The sequence below is a fragment of the Ambystoma mexicanum genome, chromosome 6q (assembly GCF_040938575.1).
Source record: "Ambystoma mexicanum isolate Mex_15411 chromosome 6q, UKY_AmexF1_1, whole genome shotgun sequence".
Lineage (NCBI taxonomy): Eukaryota > Metazoa > Chordata > Amphibia > Caudata > Ambystomatidae > Ambystoma > Ambystoma mexicanum.
The window spans coordinates 1,568,206,583-1,568,219,647 of record NC_090937.1 but is presented as its reverse complement, the minus strand read 5'-3'; the positions used below and the strand labels follow the sequence as shown (position 1 = coordinate 1,568,219,647).

General features: G+C 51.4%; 1 protein-coding gene across 2 annotated transcripts in view; it reads right to left on the bottom strand.

Moving 5' to 3' along the window:
* Window positions 1–13,065, bottom strand: part of ZNF638 (zinc finger protein 638) — an 846,814-nt gene that overhangs the window by 76,775 nt on the left and 756,974 nt on the right. For both annotated transcript variants that reach the window (XM_069632287.1, XM_069632288.1), the window contains one exon: window positions 9,872–10,042. In XM_069632287.1, coding sequence (XP_069488388.1) covers window positions 9,872–10,042 — 171 coding nt within the window. The remainder of the gene's footprint in view (window positions 1–9,871; window positions 10,043–13,065) is intronic.

Sequence of the window (13,065 nt, the reverse complement as noted above, 5' to 3'; positions counted from 1 at the left end):
TCCCCTATGGGAGTGCAGCTTGCTCCTGTTCGGGATTGCCTTACAAAAAAAACTTCTGGAAAACCCCATCCGCTTCCGGCGTACTTTGGACAGGAACCCAAATCTGGCTCCTTCCACCTAAGGTTTGGCAAGCAAAGAAAGGCCAGACCCGCTCCCTCTACTCAAGCCGTGCGTTGTGGAAGACCAGAACACCATTCAGTTTCCCTCCACTCAAGGGGTGTCTTCAAAATAATACACGCCACTTTGGCTCCCTCCCTTGAGGTCTAAGTGTCATGAAAGTGGTACTTGGACACCAACTATATGGCAGCGGTGTCTTGCGTACCTCGTAAGATCCTGTCTTGTTTATTGTTTTACTGCGAGTAATGTTGTGTGGTGTAAGTGACACGTCTTCTGTAGGAATTAATTGGATATGATTGGTGTGTGAATTAGGTAAAGATACAAAGAACATGCAGATGCAATTTGTGAATGGACTTTTCCAGCACTGCCGAAATGATTGTCATGTTCCAGGATTGCTGTTTTGTGTGGGTACGGTGGAACATAAGAAAGTTTGCCCATAGTTGCTATGGGCATACTCAAAGCTGGTGTGGAAGATAGCGCCTGTAGGGCAGGGTAGCGCAGTGAGCCAGTATGCACTTGCTATCACTGTCCACGTGATTGCCGGCACAAAGTTTGCATGCAGACACAGTTGCTATGAAAATGATGCCAAATGATAGTTAAGATATTGCTAGAGACACAGTTGCATTGTACACACATGTCCACGTGGTATAAGTGTGTAGATATGCTCATGTGTACATACACTTGCTCTGGTGCTAGTGATTTGGTAGAAGTGCAACTGCTGAAATGGATGCCAACTGACTGCAGACACGAAAGGGATACGAATGGCCAGTGATCCGGTGGGTGCCTTGTCGTGGCATCACTGCTCACAAGGACAAACCTTCTTGTGCTACACAAGGAGGTTTGTCCTTGTGCTAAATCCCACCTTGCGTGTCTAACTGCATTGTGTCTGGTATGTATGGGAAGTGTGAGGAAAGGTGCATGTGAAATGGCTTACTACCAGTACTTTACTGTTTCCTAAGCGCACTACAGCGAAGTTACTATACAAAAGATGTACCCATTGTCACTCAGGTACCACACCTGCACACAAGAGGTCAGCCTCTCATTGGGACACGTGTGGGGACGCGGGAAGGTAGGCCACGTGTTGGCGGTGCGTTTCGGTGGGTGGCCAGAGCGAAATGTCTGAGAATTGTCTTCATTTCCGGCCAATTTCAGAGACATTTCCCTGTGTCCACTCACCGAAACACGTCGCCAACAGCAGATGTCATACCTTCTCATGTTCCCACAGGTGTCCCGACGAAAACGGTACCTCACATGTGTGGGTGCACCTACCTGGCCGCCAAGGGGAAAGCCTAAAACACAAGTGACTCCAAGTCTGTTTTCAGAGCGAAATCTCAGACATTCTGCCGACCGGCACAACGTACAGATATGGGCCTCGGGTATCCAAGCCACCGTGGAAAACAGGGAACCCCATGCATTTCCGAAAAGAGGACACCCGTGGGAATCCGCAGAGGTATGATTTGCGCACATCGCCCCAGAATTTATTACCCAGACACCCCTGCAAAGTCCGGGGCACATTTCGGACTTTGCGGGGGTGTCTGGGTAATAAATTCTGGGGCGATGTGCGCAAATCATACCTCTGCGGATTCCCACGGGTGTCCTCTTTTCGGAAATGCATGGGTTTCCCCGTTTTCCTCGGTGGCTTGGACACCCGAGGCCCATATCTGTACGTTGTGCCGGTCGGCAGAATGTCTGAGATTTCGCCATGAAAGCAGACTTGGGGTTACTTGTGTTTTCGGCTTGCCCCTTGCCAGCCAGGTAGGTGCACCCACACATGTGAGGTACCGTTTTCATCGGGACACCTGTGGGAACGCGGGACGGTAGGCCATGTGTTGTTGGGGGCGTGTTTCGATGGGTGAGCCGAGCGAAATGTGCGGAAAATGCGTTTTTTTACCACATTTTGGACTTTGCAGGGGTGTCTGGGTAATAAATTCTGGGGCGATTTGGGCATATCATACCTCTGCGGATTCCCACGGGTGTCCCCTTTTCGGAAATGCATGGGGTTCCCTGTTTTCCTTGGTGCACAGCAAACCATTTGTTCCTAGCTCTTACAAGGAAAAAACCACAGGCTTCTTTGTACATCATTTTATTGGCATTTTTTGAAAAAACCCAAAATGTTCACACTTTTTCCTTATTTTCTCTCACCCCCCTACAGCAACCTGGGATTCCTGGGTGGCGTTACGACCGCCTACATGTGGCAAAAAAAGGAGCCAAATTTGGCCGCGATATCTCATGTAACAAAAAAGTTACAAGCCATTGAATGGCCACATACCAAAATCACCCAAAAAGGCCCTGGCATTGGGGAGAAATACCCATGGCACTTAAAGGGTTAAATAAGGTGTTCTTATGATCTATGATGGTACTTCCCAAGATTTATCTGGGCCTACTTGTATTTAAATAAATCATTTATTTTCACAATACATAGTGTTTGTTTCTCTTTGGAACATTTGTATTGCAATTTCTTTGTACCGATTCTACAGCCCTCTCTCCCTAAAATGAGCCTGGCTGCTCGGTCTACTCTACCCTCTACTCAGGTGGTAAAGCCTTATACTAAGAGCGCAGTCTTGTACTGCCTTGGTTGAATTGTTTTACTAAGCACTTAGTTGGACTTCAGAAAAACTGTCCTAACGAGGTGGTCCAATGGGGACAGTGAACCCCCGAGCACAAACCGGTTTCCGGCAGGCATACTGCAGGACAAAGACTAGGAGGGTTTCGGTCACTTTCCCTACTTCTTATCAGGCACAAAGAGTCTTGGGAGGCTCTCCAAGGGAAGCCCACAAAAGGCAAAAGACCCATCAAGACCTTCCACACCCAGGCAGGTAGAAGGCGGCTCAAGAAAGAATAAGTCATCAAAAACGGAGCTTAAAAAAATACAGCCTCCTTTTTAGGAAAATAGTGACAGTTTCCCTTACGGCAGCTGTAAAGGCAGCCTGCGCCAGAAGTTGTGCAAAACAATGTACACTGCCACAAGCCTGTCAAATGGGCTTGGAACAGTAAATAAAACTTACTGGAAAAGCAAGAAAAGGGAGACAGTTTTTGCTCAGCACTCCACTCAAGGTAGAGTGCGCTGTTCGTGCAAAATAAAACACTGGGAGAAAAAGTGTGCGATGGCCTGGTAACGTGCTACACAGATAAAAAGGGAAGATCAAGGAACTACCAGCAACAATGCACAGAACGTGCTGTGTCCTGCAATAATAAAAAGGAAGTTACTTACCTGTAACTGTTGTTCTCCAGCACGGGTCTGGCATGGATTCACATGCTCATGAATATTCCCCGTCGTCAGGCTGGGAATCCTCGGTAAAGAAAAAACCAGTATCAGTTTCGTTTCTGATCTGTCTTTCGTAGTAATAACCAATCACTGGTCTCTGCGTCATACTGACCACAGCCAATGACTGCCCTCTACCTAAGCACCGCCTCTGGCAGCCATCTTCAGATTTGGAAGCACGTGAAGTGGAAGTATGACCAAGTGAAGAGCCGCAGAGGGGTAGGCGGGAGGGTTCGCATGTGAATCCATGCCAGACCCATGCTGGAGAACAACAGTTACAGGTAAGTAACTTGTTCCTTCTCCAGCATGGGGTCTGGCATGGATTCACATGCTCATGAATTAAGAATACATAGCAGTACACACATGCACAACCACGGGAGGTGGCAAAGGCTCAACATTAAGCATTGCATCAAACTCAACATTAAGCATCTTACCTCCTCACCAGGCTCACCTCAGGCGAACAGGTTGCGCAGCACTGCTTGGCCGACCCTGGACTCCTCCCTGGAATCCCGATCGACGCAGTAGAACTTCGTGAAGGTGTGCGTAGACCTCCACGTAGCAGCCCTGCATATGTCCAGCAGGGGCACACCAGAAAGGAACGCCGTGGTAGCTGCGATCGCTCTGGTGGAATGGGCTCTCGGACGGCCAGGCAGCGGTCGGTTTGCCAACCGATGACAGTACATGATACAGCCGGAGAGCCATCTGGAAATGGAAGCCTTCGAGAGAGCCTTCCCCTGATTGACAGGTCCAAAGTTCACAAAGAGTTGTGACGTCTTCCGAAAACACTTTGTGCGGTCCACGTAGATCTTCAGCGCGCTAGCCACATCCAGCGAGTGCAAAGTCCTCTCAGCCGGCGACGAAGGCGACGGGAAGAATACAGGCAACACCAAGGGTTCGTTGAGGTGGAAGTCCGACGGTACCTTGGCCATGAAGGAGGGGTGCGTCCTGAGCACTACCCTCGTGTCGTGAAAAGTCAAGTACGGGGCCTTGCAGGAAAGGGCCTGGATCTCTCCCACCCGTCGTGCGGAGGTGATGGCCACAAGAAACGCTGTTTTCCACGACAGAAACTTCAACGGGGCCGAGTGCAGAGGCTCGAACGGAGGTCCCATGAGCTTGGTCAGCACCACGTTGAGCTCCCACGCCGGGGCCGAGCCTTCACCGGCGGGAACGATCTGAACAGTCCCTTCATGAATTCTTTCACCAGACGATGAGACCACAAGGACGTCCGCCCCGTGGTTCTGGTGTATCGGGAGATCGCAGCAAGATGAATCTTGATGGACGCGTGTGCCAGTCCAGCTTTGGCCAGCGTCAGCAGGTACAGCAGTACCTGGGGAGCCGTAATCCGTAGAGGGTTAATCTTCTGTGCGTGGCACCAGACAGAGAACCTCTTCCATTTGTGTCCGTAGCATTTAAGAGTCGAGGACGCCCTGGCCTTTGCAAGAACCTCTCTGCAGTCGGCCGGTACGTTGTATCCTCCAAACTCTAGCGCTGCAGGAGCCAGGCCTGCAAGTTCAGCGATTTCGGGTCGTGGTGGAGGATGGCGCCTCCTTCCCTGGAGAGCAGATCCGCGTCCACCGGCAGCTTGATTGGCGGGGACGCTGACAAGTCCAGAAGGTCCGGGAACCATATCTGCCTCGGCCACGCAGGTGCGACGAGGATCATCCTGCACCGTGACCTCTTGAGCTGGTTGACAAGCCGGATCAGCAGTGGCAAAGGAGGGAACGCGTAGAGGAACAGGCCCTCCCAGGGGAACGAGAAAGCATCGCCCATGCTCCTCGCCTGGGGAAACCTGCTGGCAAACATCCGGCACTTGGAGTTCGTCGCCGTCGCGAACAGGTCGATCTGGGGTGTGCCCCACCGTCGGAAGAGGCGATCCACTAGATCCTGCCGTAGTTCCCACTCGTGGCACGAGCGCAGCTCCCTGCTGAGTGAGTCGGCGATGGTGTTTTTTATCCCTGCCAGATGAAACGGCACCAGAAACATCCCTTGGGCGACTGCCCAATGCCACAGGTCCTGCGCCTCCTTGGACAGTGCTGGGGACCTGGTTCCGCCCTGTTTCCTGATGTAAAACATGGTGGTGGTGTTGTCGGTGAAGATCCTCACCACCTTGCCCTTGAGGGACGGAAGGAAGGACCCGAGGGCCCAAAACACTGCACGGAGCTCCAGGACGTTGATATGTAGGGATTTCTCCGTCGGGAGCCAAAGGCCTCTTGTGTGCAGATTTTCGGTGTGCGCTCCCCACCCTTCCAGGGAGGCATCCGTGGTCACTGTCTCCTGGTGGGCTGGGGTCTGGAAGTCCATGCCCGCCGTCAGATGCGCGCGGGTGCCCCACCACCGGATCGCTCGTCGGAAACTCTCGTCGAGTGTGATCCTTTCCTCGAAGCTGCCCGTCGTTTGGATCCAGCGCGCGTCCAGGAACTCCTGCAACGGGCGCATCCGGAGCCTGCACATGGGAATGAGGTAGATGCAGGAAGACATCATTCCGAGGAGGGACTTGATGGACCTCACCTTGGCCGCGTCGGCCACCAACATCCGCTGCACCTTGCCCAGAATGGTCCTGGTCCTCTCCTCCGACGGGGAGGCCAGAAGGGACACTGTTGAGCCTCGCTCCCAGAAACAGAGCGTCTTGCGCGGGCACCAGGTGGGATTTGGCGTAGTTCACGGAGAATCCCAGGTCCGTGAGAAGTTGGACGGTCCTTGCCGTGTGAACCACGGCGAGCTCCCTTGTCTTGGCTCGGATGAGCCAGTCGTCTAGGTAGGGGTAGACGTGGATCCCTTCGCGGCGCAGCTGAGACGCCACCGGTGTGAGGCACTTGGTGAACACCCTGGGTGCCGACCGTAGACCGAAGGGGAGGGCTTTGAACTGGTAGTGACGCCCTTGGACCACAAACCTGAGGAATTTTCGGTGCCCCTTCAAGATGGGAATATGGAAGTAGGCATCCTCCAAATCCAACGACGACAGGAAGTCTCCTTCCTCCAGCTGACCCAGGACGTGCTGGAGGGTGACCATCCAGAACTTTTGCGCCTTCATGAACTTGTTCAGACGTCGCAGGTCCAGGATGGGGCGCCATCCCCCCCGTCTTCTTCACGAGGAAGTATCTCGAGTAGACTCCGGAGCCCCGAAGCCTCTTTGGGACGAGTTCGATGGCGCCCTTCTTGAGCATCGCCTTCACCTCCAGGAGAAGTTGAGGGACGTGAAGTTCTTTCCTGGCCACGGGGGGGACGCGCGGATACTTTCTTTGAAACTCGAGCGCGTGGCCCCGGGCCAAGGCATCCAACACCCAACGGTCGGTGGAGATGGACTCCCACACGCTGACGAAGCTTGCCAGCCGGCCTCCCACCGGGGTGCTTCGGTGGGGGCCCGACCCCCCGGCCGGTTCAATCCTGCTTCGACGAGGCTTTAGCGCCTTGTCCTTGGCGATGACGGCGGGGTCCGCCAGTCTTGCCTCGTCCTCTGTAGGCCTCCTGAGACGACGAGCGGGCTGCTTGACGGTAGGAGGAGAAACCGCCGCCGGAACCTTTGGAGGCGCCCTTGCCTCCGCTGCTCCGAAAGGGCGTCCGTCGTTGTTGCAGAACTCCAAGGGCCCGGGCCGTCTCGGTGTCCGCTTTAATGGCCTGAAGGGAATCGTCCACTGTTTTCCCAAACAGGTTGTTCCCATCGAAGGGCATGTCCAGGACTCTGGTCTGAATGTCTTGACGGAAGTCCGTAGCCTTGAGCCATCCACGCCGCCTAAGGCAAACGCCGTTGCCCAACTGGCGGAACCCAGTGTCGGCGATGTCCGTCGCAACGGTAATGGCGTGGTCCGAAGCCACCTCACCTTCCTGCAGGATCTCCAGGGCCTCTGCCCTCTTGTCGTCCGGCAAGAAGTCCAGCAGAGGAGCCAGTTTGTACCAGAGCTCCCTGTCGTATCGGGCCACGATAGCCAAGGCGTTGGCAGCTTTAATCGTCGTCGCTGCAGACGAGATGACACTGCGTCCCATAGCGTCCAATTTCTTTCCCTCGCCGTCCGGTGGGGAAGTCGATGCGGAGGCCGCACCCCCCCCGCTTTCTTCCTGGCCGCCGCGGAGACGACGGAGTCCGGGGTAGGCTGCGCCCGGAGGCACAGGGGGGGCCGTGTCCGGGACCCGGTACTTTTTCTCGTACCGGTCTCTTCTAGCTGGCGTCGTGGAAGGGTTCTTGAGGAGGGTGAGGCCCTCATCCCAAATGTCGTCCAATAGAGGCACCGCGAGGACCGTCTTCCTCTTGGCCTCGCGCCGCTGATAAAGGAAACCTTCCTTCTTCTCCTCAGGGCAGAGTTGGAAAAGCTCGGATGCCCTGGCGATCATGGAGTGGAACGATCCAATCTCGTCGGGCGGAGAAGCCCTGGTGGGAGGCGACGACGGTACATCCTCGTCGTAAACCTCGTCGTCCGTACCCGTCGCTGCCGTGTCAGTCCCCGTATCATCCCCTCGGGTGGACGGTGAGGAGGGCTGGAAGGGGCGCGACGGCTGAAAAGGAGGTGGAGGGTGGATCCTTCTTCTCTTGGTAGGGGGAACACCAGAAGGTCCCGGTTCTGGGTCCCCCGACGGGAGCGGTTCCGTCGGCAACGGTAGTCTCGTCCTTATCTCTGAGCATAAGGACTGTATAGCCAACAAAATGGCCGCCGTCCCCTGCGTTGGGATCCATCCAGACGGGCCGGTCTTCTTCCACGCCGAGGCCGTGGCTTAAGACCTCGACCAGCTCCTCCTCCGAGGTTGAGGCCGAATCTACGACGACGCCCTGCCCCCCCCTTTTTCTTCCCCACGGGGGATTTCACGGGGGTCCTATCGATGGGCACAAAAGAGGACTCCCTCCGAGGTGGCAGGGAGACTGAGCCCCGAGGTCGCCACCACTGGTGTAGCCTCCACAGGCTGAGCCAGGGCCGCCGCGACAGTTTCGATAGAGGGCTTGGCCGGATGGATTAAGGCCTTCACCACCTTAGGTGCGCTCACCGCCTTATCCTTGAGGGGGGGGGGGGGACACTGCCTCGCTCCCCCTCCGCCTTCGAGCTCGACCGGGGCCTCTCCAGGAGCTTCGCCGGGTGCTCTGCCTTCCTCTTACCCGACTCAGAGCGTTGGCTCGTGGTTGATGGTGCCGGGGAGGGTGCGCCCTGCCTGGCGCCCGTAGAGCCCGACCGTTCGGCGCTCCCGGTGCCAGCGGCCTCGCGGTGCTTGGCCTTATGTTGGACCCCCGTCGCCGGGGCGTCCTCAAAGGTCTTAGAAGACCGCTCGGATTTCTTCCTCTTCTTCTCGCCGGACGGGCTCTTGCCTTCTAGCCAGTTGGCGAGACGTTGATGGCGGTCCTTCATGGTCCGCTCCAACATGTTGCCGCAAAACGCACAGTTCTTCTCCACGTGCGTCTTGTCCTCATGTAGGCAGTAAAGACAAAAAGAGTGTTCGTCCTCCTTGAAGACGTTCTGCAGCTGGCATCCAGGGCAGACCCTGAACAGCTTTCCGGGCATCGAGCTTCCCTTCTCCTGGGCCATGACCGGGCCTGAGAAACTTCTGGAGTCCTCCAAAAGCGTAGCTCGACGAAATCTTCACCCTTGAGGGGCGCAGACGAATCCGAAACGGGTCCCCGTTGATCGGATGGAGAGTCGGTGGAGCTTGAGGCTCTTTTGACCGAAAAAACGAATTTTTTGAGAAAAAACGTGAAAAAATAGCACTAACGCTCGAGAGCAATAGCACGAGGATCCCAACACATGAACGTGCGGTAAAAATCTGAAGATGGCTGCCAGAGGCGGTGCTTAGGTAGAGGGCAGTCATTGGCTGTGGTCAGTATGACGCAGAGACCAGTGATTGGTTATTACTACGAAAGACAGATCAGAAACGAAACTGGTTTCTTCTTTACCGAGGATTCCCAGCCTGACGACGGGGAATATTCATGAGCATGTGAATCCATGCCAGACCCCATGCTGGAGAAGGTAGATGCCGGAATAGAGAAATGCATAACTCCAACAAAAAAAAAATCAAAAAATACCATAAAGAGGTACAAAGGGTTCCCATGGTTAGAGTGAAAGAATGAGTGTGTGAAAAAAGGTTTCCACTCATTCGGGAGCATCAGTCCAAAAATCTAATAGTCGAGCAAAAATGCTTGCGACTCACTATTTCACTCAAATAGGAACATTTACCTGACCCCTTTCAATCTGTCCACAGGGCTGACTTCCGAAAATCCATCTCAACAGTAGCAAAGGGTTGAGTGGCATACAGACATCTGACTAACTGGTTCTGATGTACTTGGGGCAAAACAGGTTTTAGGTCAAAAGAGTGGATCTTCACATGTAGAGATGTAGGTGACATATGTAGAGGACAAAATCTAATACAGAGAACACTTCAAGTATAATGCAGAAAGTGGCAGACACAAATTTCGAAACAACCAGTACAGGGGTGACAAAAACAAATAGATATTTGGACAGAAGCAAGTCATTAAAAACTAAAAATGTAATCTATATCCTTCGGAAAATAGAAACTCACACTTTGAAAGCTCCACAGTGCACTGCTCTTGTTGACGTTTTTTACCACTTCCAAGAAGACTACTCGAGTCAGATTGCAACGTTGTTTTGCCAGATGTGGTTTTTACACCCTTTTCAGAAGCTGCAGTAAATAGCCTTTTATTGGGCCCGACAATTCCTTGAGAAGTAGAGCCTTCAAAAAAAGAACAGATTGGAAAGGGATATAAAGTTAGAAGTTCAGAAAACGTTTATAGTTAACTGTTTTCATGGTTAAATTCAGCTCATAAAAGTTCAGAAATTGATCAAGTAAATCCAATTAGGTTTTTCTAAGTCTCAGACAAACCTCTATTAAACAAAGAGTGGAGGATTCTGGAAACACCCATGGGCTTATCTTTGAAGGCCAGACAGACTTACTCCAAATTTACAGCAAACCTTTTTTGGATAATAAATCGACAAGCTACTAAAAACGCCAAAAGGGCACAAACACTTTCAACTTTAAAAGTCATTACAAATGTCAGGAATAAAGACCCTGTTTGGCCCATGCTCTGTTGCTTTCTAGCACTATTTGAGCTTTATAAATGCCAGCTATTCAGTTTTATTTAAATGCTATTTGGATTATATGAACCCATAGGCACATTGTTAGGTCAGATTCATATTTATGATAAATCTTCTTGACCTACGTCAATCCCAGAACATTTTGCTTGGACTTGGTAATTATTTGACATTCCCCCCTCCTCCCGCTTTACATGGTCTTTTACGGGCAACCGTGCATCTCTCCATAGTGTATGGTAGCAGTTAAAGTGTCCTAAAACTTTTGGGCTTAAGCTGTGTTGCCCCTTTGGTATTCCCTATTCATATACTTGGGTGAACTACTGTTCCCAAGTAGTAAAGAGGGATTTTTCATCCCCTTTACATTTTGTATAAGTGAGCCAGTACACCCCACCTTATGCGGAGTCCTGGGGGATACAGTGTATCCCCTTTCTTAACTACCTGGTAACATTTTATTACAATTGCGAGTTTACATCAACGGCTGGAGGCAGTGGTTTTACCTTTGACTTTTTAGTCTATATTACTCGCAGGCTGTTCAGACTACAGCCACCATGGTGGGCTCCTTTTTCACCATTTATGTGCTTGCTGTTTGAGGTCTTCTCCCTGCTATTCTAGGCGGGACTGCAGTCAGTGGATATTTTGTCTTTGGCAGGAATCCTTTGGACTCCCTGCCCAGGCTCCAGAGATGTCTGCTAAGACAAGAAGCAAGGGAGGAGTCCAAAACTCTGCAGCCCTTTGTCTTTTACCTTGCCTCAAAGGAACCAACTCCCAGTGGGGGGCTATCCTGATTGGACAGCCAGACGGCCCTTGCTGTAAAATCCAGGAAGTATTTTTAGTATTTATTTATATTGCGCACCGGGGTAACTAGGCGCAGAGGCATCAAGAGGATTGCAAAGCTTAGTTACATACAAAGGAATGAGGTCCAGCTGCGGTTACAGTGCTGGGAACATCAAAAAGAAACATCACTCCGAAGAGGCATAAGTTACGGAAATATACAATATAAGCAATACTATATGCACGATGCCGGTTGTCTCATGAAAGGTATCTACGTCTAACAGTAGACAACCGAAGTGTACATATTTACAATCGTGGTGTGGAACATCAGGGCAGCAAGAGGTCGTTATATATCTTGCGCCCTGAGCCAATGGATGGTCTTAGCTCTAAATTGGCGGTAGGCGAGGTCCTCCCTGCAAGAAGGTGGAAGGGAGTTCCAGAATTGTGCTGCTTTTACAGGAAAGCTGTTCCCTCCAGACATTGTACGTTTACACCAGGAGGAGATTGGAATTGGCCGTTCTAGAGGGGCGAGAAGAAGTAGGTTTGGTGAATCTAGTGATGAGGTATTGAGGCGCTGCTTGGTGGAGGAATGCAGAAGCTGTGCTGTAGTTCCTGATAAAAAATCTGAACCTGGAAGCTGCTGACAAGTCGAAAACAGGAACTGAAACCAAAGAGGAATGCGAAAACGTCCGCAGCAATATCCAGCAACCGGAGAGGCTATGTAACCAAAGCCTGCTGTAACCATTCCTTGTAATTGACCTGGGTGTCCCGAACGGTGCTTATATCCCTATGCTGATGAGATCCACTAAGCTCAAGACCACCTGCATTTCGAGCCATCCCATGACTTGCTGCAACCTTGCTGGGCTGCAATTCCCCAATACCCTGGGACCACAAGCCATTACGTGATGCACGGTCTTACGAATCACAATGAAACTTTGGTAGCACCCTTCTGGACCTCCAGAGACTTGGTTTGCAAATATTAAGTATATAAGGTTATTTTATTCCCCTGTGAATTAGCTGCACACTTCCAAAACGTAATGCTGTTGGCTTCATGGTAGGAATAAATTAGCGCAGTCCAACTGGTGTGGGACTACACAAGATTTACCTCTTGGTATTAGGTAACCCACATTTTAATATATGCCAGTACTACACAAGTTGGTAGTGTGACTGAGCAGCCAGGCTCATCTTAAGAGGGGCAATGTGAGCTGTACAATTGAAATAAGTAAATACAGGTATCCAAGTAAACACTTACACACAGTTATATAATATTTATTTAGACGAGGTCAGTATAGCATTTATATAGTATCACCTTTGCAGTATAGAGTTAATAAAGGAAGGAAAGGTTAGGGTGAGATCAGAACAGGCTGATATGTTATAACAGAGTCTACCAAAGGGATACAGTCAGTCTATTATCCCAGTATTAAAGTGTTCAACATATAAAACCTGTAAGGGAACAAGCACTGCCAACGCCAATAGGTTCAGAACAACAAGTTACTTATCTTACCTGGTAACGTTCTTTCGATGGGATGGTCCTCCGACGTATTCCACATCTTTGAAAGTAATTACCAGAGCTGTGCTGCTTCGGAAAACATTTTCGGCATAGGCGTCGATTCGCTTCCTCGAGGACATCAGTCGACGTCACCGGATGTTCCATCTAGGATGTACGACGCCCGTAGCCTCAGTTGTAGTTTTTTCCCCTAGTACGTGTGGCACCAATCACCTGCCAGTATGACTGCAGAAAGCCTTGCGGAAATGTAAGCTGCAATCGCATAAGAAATTCTGTAGAGGGGCAGGCTGGGAGGGTACGATGTGGAATACGTCGGAGGAACATCCCATCGAAAGAACGTTACCTGGTAAGATAAGTAACTTGTTCTTCTAGTGGATTGTGTCCTC